The sequence below is a fragment of the Arvicola amphibius genome, chromosome 4, assembly GCF_903992535.2.
Source record: "Arvicola amphibius chromosome 4, mArvAmp1.2, whole genome shotgun sequence".
Classification (NCBI taxonomy): Eukaryota; Metazoa; Chordata; class Mammalia; order Rodentia; family Cricetidae; genus Arvicola; species Arvicola amphibius.
The window spans coordinates 38,345,332-38,365,240 of record NC_052050.1 but is presented as its reverse complement, the minus strand read 5'-3'; the positions used below and the strand labels follow the sequence as shown (position 1 = coordinate 38,365,240).

Below are 19,909 nucleotides of genomic sequence, written 5' to 3'. Positions count from 1 at the left end.
CCCCTGATGTGGCGATTCCAGCAAAAACCGAGGGACTTCCAAGAGGAGAGGGAACCTGGAACAGTGGAGTCTGGAGTGTCCCGAGAAGGCCCAGATGGGGTCGGGGAGGTCTAGGGGGACATGGAACTACATCAGATTTTCTTCCCTGAGTGGCGGTAAGAACTATAAACGCCCCATTCGAAGTGAAAAATAAGAAAAAAAAATAGTCCTTTCCTTTCTCCTTAAAGTTCACCAAGGTTGCTGGCTGCACGGGGGGGGGGGGGGGGGGGGAGGGGTTCCTGGTCCAATCGAAGAGGGCTGGTTTTTACACAGTGCCCCACCCCGCGCGATGTCAGCACGCTCAGCTGATATAAGGACAAGAGCCTGAAGGGTAGAGGTCTCCACTCTGGAACGCGGAGACTTCAGCTCTGACGCCAGGAGGCAGACGCTCTGCGGAGGACAGACACTGGCCGGTAACGGGTCCCCCGCGGTCCCTTGCACAAGTTTTCCTAAAACCCAGGGTCATCAGGGTCGCTCCACTACCCCCCCCCCCCCCCCCGGAGGTTGTGGGAAGTCAGGGGACAGTGCCTGGAATTCCAGAGTTCTCTTCCCACTGGGTGGCCCGGAGCTGGGAGGCTTGGGAAGGGGAGCCCAAACCTTCCCAAACCCAGTTTTATAAGACCTGTCTTGCTGCACTTGAGGGGGCAAACATCTGAATCTGGTACCCGGGTGTCTTGAGGAAGAAGGCCAAGTGATGTCCTGTCCCGGGGGAGGGGAGAGATAGTGTCGGGTGTGTCACCAGAACGGCCTCTAAGCTCCCCCCATCCCGGCCTTAGTGTTCGACTGACTGAGGGGAGCCCAGCACTGATGACAATGGGTTAAGTAGAATTCAGTACACGGGGTGGTTCTGAAAGCAGAAGTGAGAGAGGAAGGGAGGGGAGACATGGAGGGATTTGTAGTAGTTTCTCAGGTCCTTTTCTGAAAGGTTGGGTGAGGTGGTGGCTGATGGTTCAGAGGCAAGCTCCTAAGAGGAAGTGGGTGCAATCTTTGAAAAGTTGCCTGGCCCCCCTCCCTACCCAAAAGATCAAAACTGGGTTTGTCCTTACAGGGAAATAGAAACTGCTCTCTCTCTCTCTCTCTCTCTCTCTCTCTCTCTCTCTTTCTCTCTCTCTTCTCTCTCTTTCTCCCTCTCCTCTCTTTCTCTCTCTTCTTCTTCTCCTCTCTCTCTCTCTCTCTCTCTCCTCTCTCTCTCTCTCTCTCTCTCTCTCTCTCTCTCTCTCTCTCTCTCTCTCTCTCCTCTGTGTGTGTGTGTGTGTGTGTGTGTGTGTATGCGGGGCAGGCAGAGGGGAACTAAGGGTTCCTGTGGCTCCATCAATACCAGAGCAGCTGCTTAGTGCCACAGCATCCTGTGCCAGAAGGAAGGGTTTAAATGCTTAGTGTGACAGCATCCTGAGCCAGAAGGAAGGGTTTAAATGCCAGACGGCATTTAAAAACTTGTGGTGAGTTTCACTATCTTTGTGCAAACAAAAGAAGAGAGTGACGTGACCCGGTGCTTTCCTGGCTGATGGGAATTGTGCTCATTAGAAAGCGGAAATCCATTTCAGAATTATCTTGGTGGGAGAACTTTCAGTAGTTGCTGTTGGGTCCAAACAACTGTCTTGGAAGCCCTGGTATCTTGGAGGATTACTTTGTTAGTGACAATGTGAAACAAAACACAACAGAAAAAAAAAAAAAAAAACTACTCTCAAATTCCTTGAGGCGATTCCATCCTGCTCTTAAGTAGCTGTAAGGGACAACAGGCTCTTTCTCCACAATGGGTTATTGCTGAGAAGGGACTTGGTGGGTCTGAGAAGTCTAAACTCACAACAAACAAGGGAGCAGGAAAAATTGGAGGCATCTAAAAGTTCCAAAGTCTTAAAGTGATGAGACCTACTCCCTTAATCCCAGCACTGGAGAGACAGATGCAGGTGGATCTCTGTGAGTTCAAGAGACACCTGGTCTATGTGGTAAGTACTAGGTCAGCCAGGGCTGATAGCAAGACTCCGTCTTTAATAAAAAATCTCAAAGTGCAGTATGCAGGATTAGAGCCATTGATTTTTTTTTAAATCATAGATTTAGTTTCCATAGGAAAAAAAATCAGTGGACTCATGAATTTCTTTGTGGATTTTGAACTCATAATATCCCAAATAAATATTTTAAATTTGTGTCTTCAAGATAATTTATGCATGCAGTCTTAGATAGATTTATTGAGGCATTACTGAATTCAACCCAGGTCGGCTGGAAAGCAGCCACCGAATGTCTCTCTAGCACCTCCTTTATCCATTGTAAAACCGGGTTTCTTCCTTCATTTCTCCTCTCCCTCCCTCCATCCCACTTTTCCTTTCTCCCATCCATCTTTCTCCCCACCCCCTTTTTTCTTTAGACAAGGTCTAGCTATATGTCCCAGTCCAGCCTAGAAATCCTACCTCCACTAAGCATGGGGTTTCAGGTCACCAAGGTTGTCACCAAGCCCACCTTCCTGTGTTCTGGCTTTGTTTTGGTTTCTAAGAACAATCTCAGGGGCCTCCCATTAGCAAGGTAAGTGCTGTGCCACACCCTGGCTAGCCCCTGTTTTCTTATTGTCTTTGCATCTTTTGAATGTAATTTAGATACAAATTCTTCATCAGAAAAAATAATTTGCAAACATCTTCTTTCATCCAAGTACTTATATTTTCATTCTCAACAGTATCTTTCAAAAAGGGAAATTCTTATAGTTCAGTATGTTGTTTTTCTTTTCTTTCATTCGCTCATTCATTCATTCTTTTTTTTGTTGAGACAGGGTTTCTCTGTGTAACCTTGGCTGTCCTGGAACTGACTTTGTAGACCAGGCTGACCTTGAACTCAGAGATCTGCCTGCCTCTGCCTCCCCGAGTGCTGGGATTAAAGGTATGCACTACTACTGCCTGGCTTTCTTTTCTATTTTTTTAATTATATGACATATTTTAGTCCTTTAATTCAATTTAACTTTTAAACTGTTTTTTAAATTTATTTATTAGATTTAAAAAATACCAATTCAAGTTCCTACTCCCTCCCCTCCTCCCATTCCCTCCAAACATCCTCCCACCCTACCCCCATCTAATCCTCAGAGAGGATAAGGCACATTGTCTTGTGGAAAGGTCCAAGGCCCTCCCTACTATAGCTAGGCTGAGCAAGGTATACATCCAAAGAGAACTGGATCCCAAAAAGCCAGTACATGCAGTAGGGATAAATCCTGGTGCCACTGCCAGTGGTCCTACAGTCTGCCCTAGCCATGCAACTGTCAACCACATTCAGAGGCACTAGTTTGGTCCTATGCCTGTTCCTTTCCAGTCTGGCTGGGATTGGTGAGCTCCCATTAGCTCAGGTAAACTGTTTCAGTGGGTGAACCCATCATGGTCTTGACCTCCTTGCTCATATTCTCATTCCTTCCAGTCTGCAACTGGACTTTGGGAGCTCAGTCCAGTGCTCTGATGTGGGTCTTTGCCTCTGCCTCCATCAGTTGCTGGATGTAGGTTCTATGGTGATATTTAAGATAATCATCAGTCTGACTACAGGGCAAGTCAAGATTGCCCCGTCCCCCAGTGTTGTAGCAAGCTCTTAGTCCCTCTTAAGTTCCCTCAGTATTGGAGCAAGCTGTGTTTCAGAGTTGCACTAAGGTTGCAGGAGGATAGGCAGGTTTGGGGGTGAGGTGTGGCTAATAGTTTGGATAGCGGCTGGATGGGTTTGGGTTTGGAGGGATCCTAGCCCTCTTTTCTGTGTTTTAAAAAAGATTTATTTGTTTGGGGCTAGGGAGGTGGCTCAGCAATTAAGAGCATTGACTACTCTTCCAGAGGACTTTGATTGATTCCTAGCTCCCACTAGGATGGTGGTTCATAACCATCAGTAACTCCAGTTTCAAGGAATCTACTCCCTTTCCTGGTCTCCGCAGGAACTAGGCACACACATACATACATGTGGACCAAACACCCAGCTACATAAAGTAAAAATAAGCTGGGTCATGGTGACACACACCTTTAGTCCCAGCACTCTGGAGGCAGATTCTTGTGAGTTTGAGACCAGCCTGGTCAACAAAGCAAGTTCCAGAACAGCCAGAGCTGTTACACAGAGAAATTCTGTCTGAAAACAACAACAAAAAACCCCAACCAACCAAATGAATAAATAACTTTTAAAAAGACTTATTTTATATGTCTGGAAGTTTGACTTGCCTGCATGCCAGTTCACCATGTGTATTAGTGCCCTTGGAAGTCAGAAGTGGGTACAAGATCCACTGGAACTGGAGTTACAGACAGTTGTTAGCCACCATGTGGGGCTAGGATTTGAACTAGGTCCTCTGGAAGAGTAGTCAGTGCTCTTTTACTGAGTCATCTCTTCATCCCTTTCTTTCTATATAATGCATTTAGTGTCATTTATATGAAATGTCTGCCCAAACTATGGGAAGACTATTGAGACACACACACACACACACACACACACACACACACACACACACGGGAATGGGGGGAAGAGAGGGAGAGAGAATATGATTTTGACTACACTCTGTAGCAAATAGACCACAGTCCCCGATTGTTCAAAAGCTGGTTGGGTAACAACTGATGTAGTGGGGAGCTGCAGGCCGCTTCCCGCCGCCCAGCTCCTGGCCGCTTGGCTAGTTTATGCCCTGAAATAACAACACACAAACTGCATTCATTTAAACACTGCCTGGCCCATTAGTTCCAGCCTCTTACTCACATCTTGATTAACCCATATCTAATAATCTGTGTAGCACCACAGAGTGGTGCCTTACCGGGAAAGATTCTAGGGTACGTCCATCTTGGGCCGGAGCTTCATTGAGTCTCTCTCCCTGAGGAGAGGCACGACAGTCTCTTAGGAGAGGCGTGGTCTGACTGAGCCATCTACCTCACTTCCTTCTTCCTGTTCTGTCTACTCCACCCACCTAAGGGCTGGCCCATTAAATGAGCCAGGCAGTTTATTTATTTTTTTATTAATCAATGAAATCAATTCAAACAGAAGACTCTCCCACATCAAACTGACAACTTCCCTAATTTTGCCTCCTCTTCCAACTCAGAAAACCAGTAATGTTCCCCAAACTAATCATGAAGGACGATCCATTTCTAGCAGCTTGCCTCTTTCCCCACCGACAGCAATCTCAGTCAGACCACACCCAAGCCTTCCTTTGTGGTTCCTTAGCAGGCTTTCCTACTCCCCTGCCTGTCTTTGGGTTCTAGCCAAAGCAAGTGATGGTGGCCAAATCCCTTATTATAGTGAGTGCAGAACCAATACAACGTTCTCAAGTGAGTGCTCTTATTAACTTATATCCACAGTTCCTGAGAGGTCCCAACAAGACGCTGTGCCACCACTTGTAGCTCGAGATCCCAGCCTTTGGCCAGGTGAGTGCCCTTAGAGCTTCTTTGGCCAGGTGAGTACCCACAGTGCCTCTTTGACCCATGAGTACCCATAGAGCCTCTTGCACATTGTTGCTAGAAACTGTTGGTTCTGCACTGATGTAGTGAGCAGGCACTGGCTCTGAATTCTTTTTCTTTGTATTGAGTTCACAGCTATCTACTTTCAGTTTGGTACCTGAGTTTTGTTAGTGGTTCTCATTTTGTGGAGTCCTTGCTAGGACCAGCTTATTCCTTTTTATCCCCTTCTCTTTTTTGTGTTGCTCATAACAATGAGATTTGCAGGGCAGAACTGGCCTTACAGATCAATGAATTCACAGTTCTCTCTAAACTGATGTCCATTTAGACAAATAATCATAGGTCACTAATAAAACCAGGTATGGTTATTTATCTATCTTGAGTTTTTTTGTCATGAGATTTTAGCTTTGATCCAAAAAGTCATCTATTTGGTTTACAGCCTCTTGAGGGTACGCAAATTGTAGAGTCTGGGGTGAAAGATTGGAGATATGAGATGCAGGTGGAGAGATACTTCTTTTCTTCCCAATGATTGACAGCTCTTCAGGGTGTTGTAAGTCTAAATACCCTGCTCATCTAGAAAAACTTCTTCTTCTTCTTCTTCTTCTTCTTCTTCTTCTTCTTCTTCTTCTTCTTCTTCTTCTTCTTCTTCTTCTTCTTCTTCTTCTTCCTCCTCCTCCTCCTCCTCCTCCTTTACTTCTTCTTCCTTCATTTATTTATTTTTGTTTTGTTTTTTGAAACAGGGTTTCTCTGTATAGCTTTGATGTTTGTCCTGGAACTAGCTCTTGTAGACCAGGATAGCCTCGAACTCACAGAGATCTGCCTGCCTCTGCCTCTCGGGTGCTGGGATTAAAGGTGTGTGCCACCACATCCTGGCTAGAAAAACTTGCTTCTTAAATGTTTAGAGTATACATCAAAAGGATGTCCTTATTGTTCCAAATAGTCACTAATTTTCTTTATGATTTAGAGAACTCCAAATTCTTCCAGGTATAGCTGTAAGCATTCTGTTTCAATCTCCCTGATCAAATTTGCATTACATGGGGCTGGAGAGATGGCTCAGCGGTTAAGAGAACTGACTGCTCTTCCAGAGGTCCTGAGTTCAATTCCCAGCAACCACATGGTGGCTCACAACCACCTATAATGAGATCTGGTGCCCTCTTCTGGCCTACAGGCAGGATACTGTATAAATAAATAAATAAATAAATCTTAAAAATATTTGCATTGCGTGGATACTCTGTATGTGGGCATGCAGTGTCTATCTCTGTGTGTGAAGATGTGTGTGTATGTGTGTGTAACTTTATGATACAGTGGAAAACATTTGGATCAGAGGATTCAAAATAATCTGTTCAATAGCAATGATGAAAAATTCCTAACAAAATTGATTGGGTTAAGAAAATATACTTAAAAATCCCCCATTTTCAATCAGTGGAGAGAGGCAAAGAACCAAGAAAGATGTCAAAAATCAGCGTACAGCAGAGATTGCATTTGGCTAAGGAAGCTTCCTACCTGAAGCCCACAAGTACTACCAGAAAATTTCCTGGGTTTTGCAAATGACCCGAGAGGCTGCCACTCAGAGAACTTGACCAAAATAGTTCCCCAGATCACAGTGAGCCTCACAGATGGCTCAATGAGTAGAGGTGCTTGCCCATAGGCCTGGCAACCTGAGTTCTACCCTCAGATCCCACAAGGTAGGAGAGAACTGACTCCTGAGAGCTGTCCTCTGACCTCCACAAGCATGTGTTGTGACATGTGTACACACACACACACACACACACACACACACACACACACACCAAAATTGAAAAAGAAAGCAGAATCGGGATGAACAGTGCCTTGTGATCAGTTCTGCGGTGAAAATGGACATCCCACAGACTTTGCTTCTTTCTTGAAGCTGGCCTCAGGCTGTGTAGGGATAAAGGGCCAATTTCAGAAAGGCGCCCTTACATTTGCTTTCCCGCATCCTCATTCCCGTCCTGTCCTAATGGTTCTATCATTTCCCCTTTCAGGAAAATATCTCAACTAACGCCTGAGAAGATGAGTTTCCTGGCAAGTCTGGAATTGAGCTTTGCTGAATGTATCATAGATGGAGGAAAAGCCACCCTTGGGCTTAGGCAAAGGGCGGGAATGGACCCTGCACAGCAGATGAGACAGAATGAGGTCATCTCGCAAGCAGTGTGTGCTCTGCTGAATTCTGGTGGGGGAGTGGTCAAGGTTGAGATCGAGAATGAAGACTACAATTATGAGAGTGACGGAGTGGGTCTGGATCTGCCACCATTGTTCATAAGCCATGTAGATGAGATGCTGCAGGGAAGACTCTTTTTACTATTTGTGAACTCATGGAACGTGGCAGCCTCAGGTGTGCGGCTCGCCACCTTGTGTTCCAATCTGTACCATAGAAGTGGAACATCTACTGAGGTCATGGATTCTCTAGAAGCCCTACTATTCCTCCGAAGAAAGGTTCAGGCTTTTGGGAATGTTGGTGATCCCAACTTATTAAATCCACAGCAACCTCTGGTTGATGATCAGGTGATCTTAGCTTCTGATTTATTTGGTAAACAGCAGCTTCAGTACCTGGAAAAACTCAGCATCACAGAGTCCCCACATGTTGAATTTCAAATGTTCTCCGCAGACGTTTCCAAGGGCATTAAAGAGAAACTCCCCAAGTGTGTTTCTGCGTTTGCCAATTCTGAAGGAGGATATGTGTTTTTCGGTGTGCATGATGAGACCCATCAAGTCATTGGATGTGAAAAGGAAAAGATAAATCCTTCCACCTTGTGGGCCACTATTGACGGCTGCATCAGGAAGATGCCTGTCCACCACTTCTGCTCACAAGTCCATAAGGTGCAATATGACGTCAACGTCCTTGAAGTGTATGATAAAGGGGCTCTCCGTGGATACGTCTGTGCAGTCAAGGTGGGACAGTTCTGCTGTGCAGCGTTTGCCAAAGTGCCTGACTCCTGGGAGACGAAGGACAATGAGGCGAAGCAGCTAGCCACAAAGGACTGGGCAGCTTGGATGATAGAAACCGACTCAGGTCAGGGAACAAGACAGAAATATTAGAATCTTTGCTGGGGGGGGTGGGAGGGCAGAGAGAAAAAGGAGATGTGTAATTCTTTGGTATTTGGGAAAAGAGATTGATTCCTATAGATGGGCCACTCTCCTTCCCCCTGACTGCTCATCTTAAATATTCTGTGTTCACCACAATGGCAGTCCCATTAGCGGCTGGTTCAGGGGCAATCTGAACTAGTTACTTCTATTCGACATTCTTTCTTGTTTAATTGAGGCAGGGTAGCCTAGGCTGGCCTCAGACTCAACACCCTCCTGCTGCAGCCTGCAAGTGTGTTGACAACAGATATGAACCACCATGCTTGGCACTGCTTGCTTCACGTGTGTGGTGCAACCTCTTCCTTTCTGATGACCAGCTTGTATTTAATTATTCAGCAAATCCCCTTTTCACACCAATAGCTGTGTCTTTTCTAACTTCCTGACAGGTTCCTCTTCCCATGTTTAGAGCACTCTTATAAAAAAATTAATTTTATTTTACATTTATAGATATTTTACCTGCATGATAGCTGTGTAACATGTATGCGCAGTGCCTGTGGAGGCCAGAAGAGGACATTGGATCCACTGAACCTGGAGTTACTGATGGTTGTGAGCTGCCACGTGGGTGCTGGGAACAGAACCCGGGTCCTCTGGAAGAATAGTCAGTTCTCTTAACTGCTGGGCCATCTCCCAACCCAAAAAAATTATTCTTAATCCTTTCTTTGAGTTTTTCATGAACAAACCACAGTTTCCCCATTTTCCCATTTCAGGATCCACAGTATGATAACCATAAATGGTAGGCTAGAGAGCAGGGATGTGATAGGCATAAGCTTTGGACAAGGAAAGAAAAAGCAAAATTAGATGAGAGAAAGCTAATGGTAACTTCAAAAGTGACAAAACAAACAAAAGGGTCCATTTCAGAACTCTACCCCCACCGACCTTCTCATCCTCTACTCACATATACTTAAAATAGTATTCTCAAAATATAAAAGATGTTATTTCAATATGAGTAAATATTAAGGATTTGGAGAGGCGGCTCAGAGGTTAAGAGCATGGGTGGCTCTTGCAGAGGACCTGGGTTTGGTTTCCATTCGATCTGTGCTGGAAATGCAAATATCTGCAGATCCCAGCTTTGAGTTAACATGGCTCATCTAAGAAGCAGGATCTGCCCTCTGTATACTCAACTCTTGTTTCTTGTTTCCTCAGATCTTTCCAGTTTTCCTCAGATGGTTGTCTCGAGGAGGACTGTACACACCACACCCCGCAGCAAGACTGTGTACATACATAAGAATTTGAAAAGCGTGGAAGAATTGCAGAAGGATTACTTTCCAGGTAATTGTCATCTCTGGCCACCAAAGGACATGTTGATTGTTCTTATATTTAGAGGAAAAAAAAAACCCTTGATTTTTATGTCCATATAAAACCACTCATGGGGAAGTTTAGAGAGGGGTTGGAGCTATGATTTAGCAGGGAAAAGCATTGGCTGCTCTTTCAGAGGACCCTGGTTTGATTCCCAGCACGCACACGATGGCTTACAACTGCTACCACAATGGGTAAGTACATTGCAAAATAGTTACAGAATGGAACATAGCCGTGAAAATGGGTGAAGCATGATTAATAAAAACTCAGAGACAGATACTGGGGTTCAACCTAAAGACCAGAAAAACAAAGCAGCGAGCCATTGGCTCTTACCTCGACCTCAGTCTGAAAATGGTGATGCTGCCTCCAGGAAGCCTCAGAATGAGACTGAGAGCTGTCTCCTCCCATTTTAAAATCCTCTCTAGTTCTGGGATTAAGGGGGTGTAAAACTACCACCTGGTTTAGCTACTGGGATTAAAGGTGTGTGTCATTGTGGCTACCGGGATTAAAGGTGTGTGCCATCAGGGAAGCCACTACAAATGTGTTCATTAAGTGCTATGTGCAAGCACAGGGCTGGGTGTAAACCCTGTTCAGGCACATCTTGTCATGACCCTGTTCGTGGATATTCTTGATTTTTTTTCATCGTAAAAATGTTTCTAAACATTCTAGTGTTTCTAAACATGGATTTTTCTTAGTTTTAGTTATTCCACTATGAAACTTTTGCATACAGACAGGACATAGAACAAAGATTTAGTAAGTATTGTACCATGAAACTTGTACAACTACCACATAAAGAAAATAGATAACTAAACTCCACAAATGCTCTGCCATCGTTTCTTTTTCAGATTCCTTTATTTTGAAAAAAATTTCTTTATTTCTTTCTTTCTCATCTTTCTTCTCTCCTTCCTCCCTCTCTCCCTCCCTCCCTCCCTCCTTCCCTCCATCTCTTCCTTCCCCTCCCTTCCCCTCCTTCACCCCCTCCCCCTCCCTCCCTCCCCCTCCCTCCCTCTCTCTCTCTCTCTTTCTCTCTCTCTCCCTCTCTCTCTCGCTCTCTTTCTTTCTTTTTGGTTTTTCAAGACAGGATTTTTCTGTATAACCCTGGCTGACCCACAACTCACTTTGTAGACCAGGCTGGTGTGGAACTCACAATTAAAGGCACGTGCCACAAGCCTGGCACCTTTTCTATTTTAAGCAGTATGATACACATTTTTCTATAAATAATTAATGTGTTCTAAGGATACATTCTGAGCAGTAATGATTGTTTATTCATTTAGATGAACATTGCCAAAGTGCAGTCCAAAATAAATGCCCAGACCCATGTTTATCAGTGTGGTCTTACCATGGTGATTTTCTTCTAGAAGAATCTTAGAAGCATTGTGTTATATCAAAAAGAAAAGAGAAGAATCTGATATTATTGTGATGGCCAACATATGTAATCAGTGAGCTGATTTGGAAATAACTGTCAATTTTACAATAGTAATTTTTTCATAGTTCAACATGGATTGCCTGGTTGATTAGACACAACTTCTCTCTTACATTTGCTTAACAACCTATTATCATTTTATTAGCCCTGAAAGATAATATTGCTAATTAAACTATTAGATATGTGACTAGTGAAACATTGAATTACATTTACAATCAATGAAATATGACATAAGTCCCAATCATTTCAAAGCTTTATAACATTGTTACTTTATATGTTAATGCCATTTTTAGAGTGTGTAATCTTTTATGATTACAATTTCTTATGTTTATCTGCCCATATGCAGGAAAAGCTTATGGTTTTGTTAAATTCTTACTTAGTAAACATATTAATGCAAAGAGAAAAGATAATTTCAAGTAACTTTTCCTGTATTTATGATCTTTTATTTCTTTAGTTCATTGGTTAATTATTTCAAACACAATGTCAAATTAAAATGGCAGTAGAAAAAGCGTAGCAGGATACTACTGGGTCCAGTCTAGTATTTCTCTCAGCCCAGACGTACTTTATTGGTGCGTCCAAGCTGTCTGTGTATCCAGTTAACTAAGCACCACCAAGACGTCTCTCCTGTTATGACAACCTCCCATTTTTCTTTAGAATCTGCGTATTGCTCTGTGTAAGCACTTTAAAAATTAATTGTTCAGAGACTGGAAAGACAGCTTAGCAGTTAAGAACACTTGTTGCTCCTACAGGGACCCTGATTTGATTCCCAGCACCCATATAAAGGCTAACAAACATTTGAAACTCCAGCGCCGAGAGATCAGATGCCACCTTCTGGCCTCTGCAGGTACTCTACACACACAGTACACAGACATTCATGCAGACAAAATACCCATGTACATAAAAAATAAACAAATCTTTTTTTTTTAAAAAAAGGAAAAAATTAATTGTTCAAAATTCTATCTCTTGGAGTGTTCGTTGTGCATTCAGTCAGTCAGACACAGAAATATGAACGCAACCTTGTTTCTACTTCGTACCTTGAATTTGAAACACAAATTTTGGTTTGAATTTGATTTTTTTTGTTTCTGTCTTTGTTTTTAGACAGGGTCTCACTAAGTAGTCCTGGCTGTCCTGGAACTCACTATGTAGACCAGACTGGCCTTGAACTCACAGAGATCCACCTACCTCTGCCTTACAAGTGTGAATTTGATTTTTTTTGGAGTGTATTTATAGTTTGTGTTAGATTCCAGTCAGATTCTAAGAGACTCATATACATATAATATGTACCCAATAGGTATACATCATTTATTAATAGTATACATACAAAACGTTTTATAGGTGTCTTGCATCTTTATATATACTCATACATACAACATATAAAAATCTTTTTAAAGGGCCGGGCGGTGGTGGCGCACGCCTTTAATCCCAGCACTCGGGAGGCAGAGGCAGGCGGATCTCTGAGTTCGAGGCCAGCCTGGTCTACAAGAGCTAGCTCCAGGACAGGCTCTAGAAACTACAGGGAAACCCTGTCTCGAAAAACCAAAAAAAAAAAAAAAATCTTTTTAAAGACCTTTAAAAATCAGAATTAACCTCTTGAGGTAGACATTTTTGTGGTGCAATTTGGGATGTTGGCACACCCATCGTTTTGTGTAGCCACCATCACAGTCAACACACAAAATAGTTCCCTCATTCACAATGGAAACCTCCTTCATGCTGCCTCTCCTATAACCAAGCTGCCCTAACTCCTAACCCATTGCTCTGCTCCCTAAGCCAGTCAGCATGTGGCTTCTGCCAAGTGTCCAGACGGTTCCTGGATGCTTTCCCTGTACCACCATCCCCCTCTCTTTGTCTCTCTCTTCTGGAAACACAAATTGGGTGAAGTTATCTGACTGAGCTGTGGTGTTTGTTGTCTCCACATTTATACATGCTTCTACTTTTTATAGACAGTCTTACTATGTGGCCCTGGTTTGGCCTGTAACTCAACAGAGATCTGCTTGCCTCTGTCTCCTGAGTCCTGAGATTAAACACATGTGTCAAAATTCCTAGCTCATGCTTCTCTTTTGATTATCTCTCTAGTCCCACACCCTTTTGCTGGCTAACTAGATGGTACCCTCTGAGGCTCAGCTGAGCTGTGTCTTTTCCATAAAGACTTGTAAAGACTTGCAATTGTCTTTTTTTTTTTTTTTTGCTAAGCTGTATTTTTCACTAATGTTCACACAGTGCTAATGAGGCTCTTTCTTGTTGCCTTTGCTACTTTGTACTCAGAGTTGTCTGTGTCTATCACAACTGGTTATGGGCTTCCCCAAGACACAGGATGGCTTATCTTTTTGTTACTAACATAAAACTGATCCTTGACACATGGCAGGCTGGCAGAATCTACATCATATAATGATGAAGTAGACTGAGGTAGAAAAGACCAATTATTAGATATTGATTTATCAATTTATTTAGTGATTTACTTAAGGTGCTGCTTGTACTGCTTGTTTGCCAAGGATGACTTTGCTTACTACCTGAAACAGAATGATCTGGAGAAATAGCTGAGACACAGGTCATGGTTCTTAAAATCCTGTTGACAGCCCTGTACCCTTCTGTAAAATCTTGCTTGCTTGCCTACTCCACCTTGTATTGTAATTTCAGAGTATAAAATGCACGTATGGATTAGACCTGGGATCCGAAGGCTTTCAGGAGCCATCCTGGTGACTGGTGACATCTCCTCTCTTCCCCTTTCATTGGTGTCAGAGTGCTTATTCCAGAAAGATTCCCACAGTCATTGTGATTATTAGCTTGTCCTGTGAGTCTCTAACTTATTTGGATGTTTTTCCTTGCCTAGTGTCACCCGACAGGATTACATATACTCCAGAATGGCTCTACAAGGACCTCATCTCAGAGCACAGAGGACTCAGAAACTTAATAAACATGGAAATGCGCTCTTTCTCTCAAGGGGTACTGATTTTCTCCCACAGCTGGGCTGTGGACCTGGGTCTTCAAAAGAAGCAGGGTGTCATCTGCGATGCTCTTCTGATTTCCCCAAACAATGTCCCAATCCTGTACACCATTTGCAACAAGTGGGATCTGGGGTACAGGCGGTATTCTATGACAGTCTCCCGGACCCTGAAGCAGAAGTTGGTGAACATGGGTGGATACACTGGGAGACTAGGCATCATTCCCTTGGCCTTGCAGCTGGGTCCCAATCAAACAGTAAGGGCCAGCTTAGAAATGCCCATTTACCCCGAATCCTATAACTTCGCAAGCGTGCAGCAGATGGAAGCTCTGTTGCAATCCCTTGTGATCGTCTCGTTAGGGTTCAGATCCTTCCTAAGCGAAGAGTTTAACTCTGAGGTGGTGACGCTACTCACAGACCAGCAGTACCAGCTGCTTGTAAAGGATCTTTGTAAGAACAGAGAGTTGTTTGTTCACGGCACACCCGGATCAGGGAAGACCACTCTGGCCCTCAGGATCATGGAGAAGATTAGGAATGTGTTCAGATGTCAAACTGAGGACATTCTCTATATCTGTGAGAACCAGTCTTTGAAGAGGTTTGTGAGGTATGTAGCCTGACTCCATCTATTTCTTTCTGTTGGGCAATTTTAGTGGGTGTGGCATTCACAGGCTAAGCTCTGGGTTATAGTAACCATGTTCAGGGACTGTAACTATAGTTTAGGTTGACTTACTTCTCTTGGCTGAAGAAGCCTGACTGTGTTTCTTACACTTGCAGCAGGAGAAACATCTGCCAGGCAGTGACACGGACAAACTTCATGAGAGATGCCTTTCCTAACATTAAACACATTGTTGTGGATGAAGCTCAGCATTTCCGAACTGAAGATGGGGATTGGTATGCAAAGGCAAAATCCATCATCCAGAGAGGGAGAGATGGTCCAGGAGTTCTCTACGTTTTTCTGGATTATTTTCAGACCAACCACTTGTGTTGCAGTGGCCTCCCTGAACTCCAGCACCAGGGGCCAGTTTTGAAGCTCACCAGGATGCTCCGCAATGGAGATGACATAGTCAATTACCTGCAAGGGATAATGCAGCAAATCAGAGACAATCCTCCCCCAAATGTCCCCCCAGAAGCCCTGAACATGGGCCAAGAACTTGAATTGACTCCAAGTGTCACAGGCAGTTTAGAGACAATTGATTGCTTGAATTTGGAGCAAATGGCAACTTTTGTAGCTGAGAAGTGCCAGTGTCTCTGGGTGTCTGGCTATTACCCCAGGGATGTTGCTGTTCTTTGCAGCAAAGCCAAAGATGTAGTAAAATTTAAAGAGAAGATTCTCCTAGCATTGAGGAAGAGGACCATGTCTCAGATCAGTGTAGCAGTGCAGGTCAGGGAGGAGTTGGATACTCCGGGGAATCACATCGTGTTGGCTGGTGTTCACCAATTTTCAGGCATGGAAAGAAGCATAGTGTTTGGGATCATTCCAGTGGGATCGGAGACAGACATTTTTTACAATGTTCTGCTCTGCCTGGCTTCCAGGGCAAGAACACATCTGTACATTAAAAAGGTTTTGCTTCGATAAGAAGATACCAGTCTTCAATTAGATAGGTCCGGTCTCTAGATGACTTTGAAACTCTTTGATCTAAACATTTAAACAGCAAAACATTTCCTGTACAGCCACCTGCCAAGTCAAGTACTCTCCTCAATTACAAGTGTGAAGAATTCAGATAGTAGTATTAGAGACTAGGGTAATTAGCTGGCACTGAGATCTTTTTCTCTCTCATAGTTGTGTGTGTGTGTTTGTTTGTGTTTGTGTGTTTGTGTGGGGAAGATATTGTGGTGCACACCTTGAATCCCAGCACATGGGAGGCCGAGGCAGGTGAATCTCTGTGAGTTCAAGGCCAGCCTGGTCTACAGAGTGAGTTCCAGGACAGCCAGGGCAACACAGAGAAATCCTGTCTTAAAAAAACAAATAACAACAACAAAAAGACAAAAGGGTCAAAAAAAAAAAACAATATGCTGGGGAAATGCTGGCAGCAAAGGTCATAATTTAGTTTCTTTCCCCATCTAAAGTTCCTATACGTGGTAGTTTAATCCCAACACTCAGGAGGCAGAGGCAGGTGGATCTCTGAGAGTTTGAGGCCAGCTTGGCTAATATAGTGAGTTCCAGGCCAAATAGGGTTGCATAGTGAGACCTTGCTTCAAAAATTTCTTTTCTATACATAACAGAAAATTTCCAAGATCAAAAGAAAGTAGGACAAAGAATGCATTAGGTGAAAGGGCACAGGAATTTAAATAGTTCCTACACATAGAGTGATTGCTTATGGTGGCAGGAGTGTGGCATACCCAGCAGGAGTGATGACGTGCCATTTAGTGGGAAATACTTCCGTGTATTGTACTTCCTTCCAGAAGGATCTAGCAATGACCATGAGAAGCTTGAATGCTTATAAATTTAGCTTGAGATTCCTCTCTAAGGAACTTACTCTACACAGAGACTTTACACATGTGTAAAGAATTCTGGGTGGAAGTATAGAGTTTTGCTTCTAGTAGCAGAATACAGAATAATAGTAATGTTAATTCAGATGGCTTGAAGGGAGTAACTTGCAGACTTTCACAACATCCATCATAGCATGAAGCCAGAAAATGTGAGATCTTCATCACATTTGTGTGGGACCATCTCTAAGGTGTTCTGTATCGTGAACAAAGCATCATTCAAAACCATGCCTATCCTATGCTTCCAGAGTTGAGTCATTGCTTGTAAACACATTAAGGATTTTTGGAAATGTACCTTAAAAATTGGTAGCAGTATTTGACTCTGAGGAAGGGAAACTGATGCCAAAGGGAGTACGCAGCTCTTGCTTTTTATGACTCTAGGTTCTGTACCACGTAATACTTGATGGGATCTTGCCTTGTGTGTGTTGTTACTTATGAATGTAATGGCTTTATGAATCACTTTCTCAGTCTTTATCAACCTGTATCCTGGATAAACATTTCATAGTCATAGTGAATGTTGATGTATAGTGAGTGGGGGATTTAAAAACTATACAAAATAGATTTTTACCACATAGAATTTTGAAGTGCTGACTCACTGTCATATTTGTTTCAAGCTTTATTTTTTTAATAAAAGACATAAAATTTTGCAAGTATAATGGAATTATTCTTTCTTCTTTTGCATCTTATTGCTTTCTTTTTCCTTCCCTCAAAAACAATGACAATCAGGTCTTTGGGATTTTTTTTTTTTTTTTGGTTTTTCGAGACAGGGTTTCCCTGTAGTTTCTAGAGCCTGTCCTGGAACTAGCTCTTTTAGACCAGGCTGGCCTCAAACTCAGAGATCCGCCTGCCTCTGCCTCCCGAGTGCTGGGATTAAAGGCGTGCGCCACCACCGCCTGGCTCTTTGGGATATTGTGTGTTACACACACACACACACACACACACACACACAGGTGATGGCATCAGACCACACTAACCAATAGAATGAAGTCAAGGAGGAAGGCAAGACACTGGGAATTCAAATGACTGACATCTGGTTTCTATGGAAACAATAGTAATTGTAAAGATAGTAGAGGTCTGGAGAAATTGCTCAGTCAGTGGAGTGCTTGCCATGCTGAGTTCAGAAGCTAGAAACCACAGAAAGAAGAGGGGCGTGGTGATGCACACATAATCCCAGCACTGGGGAAATGGATACAGGTTCCTGACCTATTTGGGTTTCTGACCTGACTTCCCCCAGTGATGGGCTGGTAAGAAAAACAAACCCTCTCCTCCCCAACTGGCTTTTGGTCATGGTGTTTTGTCATAGCAGTAAAAACCCTAACAGTGTGCTTGGCCATCAGCCCTGGTGCTGTTTGCTCTTCCTGCAACTAGCCCAGCTTACCTCTCCTTGATAAAAGGCCACAGGCATAGACAAAAAGGAACCCAGACAGGGTTTTACTGAGGTCTCTGCTGTAGCACCAGAGGACAGTGCCCAGGAACAAGGTCTCCTGGACTTGGACATGCTGACAATGAGAGCGGGGACAGCTTAGATAACCCTCTGGAGCAATGGTAGCTATCCCAGAGTCTCTTTAGGCTGTCCCCATGGTGGCCTTGCTCTGGAACAGATGAGGTGGTTTCTCTAGGAGCTATGCAAGGACTACTAAGGTTTCTGCCACCTTCTGGAAATCTCCTTACAGCTTGTGCTGCTGAAACCAAGCCCTTCAAGCAGCTGTGGGCACTTAAGGCAGCCGAAGCCAGCCGAAAGGAAGAGTTGCTTGACGGACAGCATCTGCAGTTTGGACAGCATCTGCAGTTTCCACAAAAGTCGTGGCAGTGGGCTGGGAGACAGCCCAGCAGGTGGAGGCACTTGACACCAAGCCTGACAACTTGAGCCCTGTAACCCACACGGCGGAGAGCGAAAGCAGAGTTCACAATTGCCTCTGACCGCCAGTGAGAGCTTTGGCACACACGTCTCCCTGACCCAGTAAATACACACATATGATTTCTAAGTAGTAACTGGGTTACTACTGGGTTGTGAGGATGACAGTAACGGCTTTGGGAACTGGCTTCTTTCTCCCTTACTTTAAGTCGTTTCAACAAAGCTTCCTTCGCTCACAGTTCCTGTTGTTTAAAAGATAGACTTCTTAGTGGTTGTCACAAAGATCTGTCAGTTCCCTAAGAAACCCAGGACAAGGCTTGCGCCATACCCGTGGCTCCTGCCAGTACTTCTCACCACGTCCCCTACCTTAATCCTCTCCAGCAGATTCCTCTGCCCAGCTTCTCGTTCCTCTATAAACCAGTCATTTCAGTCCTCTGCTCTCTTGGTCCTAGGCTCCTTTCTTGGCCTGCCTATCCTCTCTTCTGACCCCCTCTCTCCCTCTCTTACTCAACCCCAACCTTTTCTCTCATGGCCTGGTTCAGTCTGGACCCTTCCAGATGCCTCTTGCTGTACTGTCCCTCATATCTACAATAAAAGCCTTCTCCTTAACAAAGCCTAGGAGCAGCCATGCCCATCTTTGTTTTCCTTCAGGATCTAAGTAATATTTAATCCTTCCCCCCCCCCAGTGGATTTTATCCAGTTTTTAACTCCTAGCCAACTGACTTGACAGCGAGATAGTATATCCCCTTGGGGAAGGTCAAACTTCCCTAATCTGTCCCTCAGTGACACACAGGGCAAGGTTCCAAGGCGATTGAGTAATTTTGCTGGACCAGAGACAACAATCTCTTTGCTATTTCCTGGTATGTAAGAGATGACTCACTCACTGCTTCTGAAAAATAAAATAGTTTTTAAATTAAATTAAAGTTAAGGCAAAATGCACAAAGATTAGTAAAAGAAAAAAGTGTTAAGAGTTCCGAGGGCCACCTTGCCTCTCCTCTTCGAATTTCAGCAAAATAACCTAACGCTGTAACCGAGAGAATGCTGGGAGTCCACATCTTGGTGACTGCAAAGCCAAAATTAGCACAATTGAGAGCGTATTATTTATTGCCTGCAGCTGTCAAAGAATACGAGGGTCATTTCTAAAACAAGGCTCTTCTCAAGCAAAAGTGGATCCGGGGTCCTGCAGGCACTCATATGAAGCGGGGTGGGGGGTGGGGGGGATGTCTTAGTTACTTTTTATTGCTGTGACAAAACACCATGACAAGAAAAACTGTTTTCAAAAGCATTTCATTTGGGGGCTTATAGTTCCAGAGACTCTCATGGTGGAGAGCACGGCAGTGGGAAGGTAATCATGTGTGATTGCTAAAGCTTTCTTTCAAGTTTAAATTACTGTT

General features: G+C 43.9%; 1 protein-coding gene across 1 annotated transcript; it reads left to right on the top strand.

Moving 5' to 3' along the window:
* Nucleotides 1-365: 365 nt before the first annotated feature.
* Slfn5 (schlafen family member 5) lies at nucleotides 366-16,057 on the top strand. The gene is made up of 6 exons (XM_038328429.1): nucleotides 366-452; nucleotides 5,319-5,384; nucleotides 7,418-8,445; nucleotides 9,660-9,785; nucleotides 14,063-14,777; nucleotides 14,948-16,057. Exons 3-6 carry the CDS (start codon nucleotides 7,446-7,448, stop codon nucleotides 15,747-15,749), a joined length of 2,643 nt encoding a protein of 880 aa, XP_038184357.1. The 5' UTR covers nucleotides 366-452; nucleotides 5,319-5,384; nucleotides 7,418-7,445; the 3' UTR covers nucleotides 15,750-16,057.
* Nucleotides 16,058-19,909: the final 3,852 nt, after the last annotated feature.

What these genes read in the sequence shown, in the direction of transcription:
- Slfn5 (XM_038328429.1), top strand. Translation starts at nt 7,446, where the DNA reads ATGAGTTTCCTGGCAAGTCTGGAATTGAGCTTTGCTGAATGTATCATA. An exon ending in GATGATAGAAACCGACTCAG is followed by an intron (nt 8,446 to 9,659) that starts GTCAGGGAACAA and finishes TTGTTTCCTCAG; the next exon opens with ATCTTTCCAGTTTTCCTCAG. An exon ending in GCAGAAGGATTACTTTCCAG is followed by an intron (nt 9,786 to 14,062) that starts GTAATTGTCATC and finishes TTCCTTGCCTAG; the next exon opens with TGTCACCCGACAGGATTACA.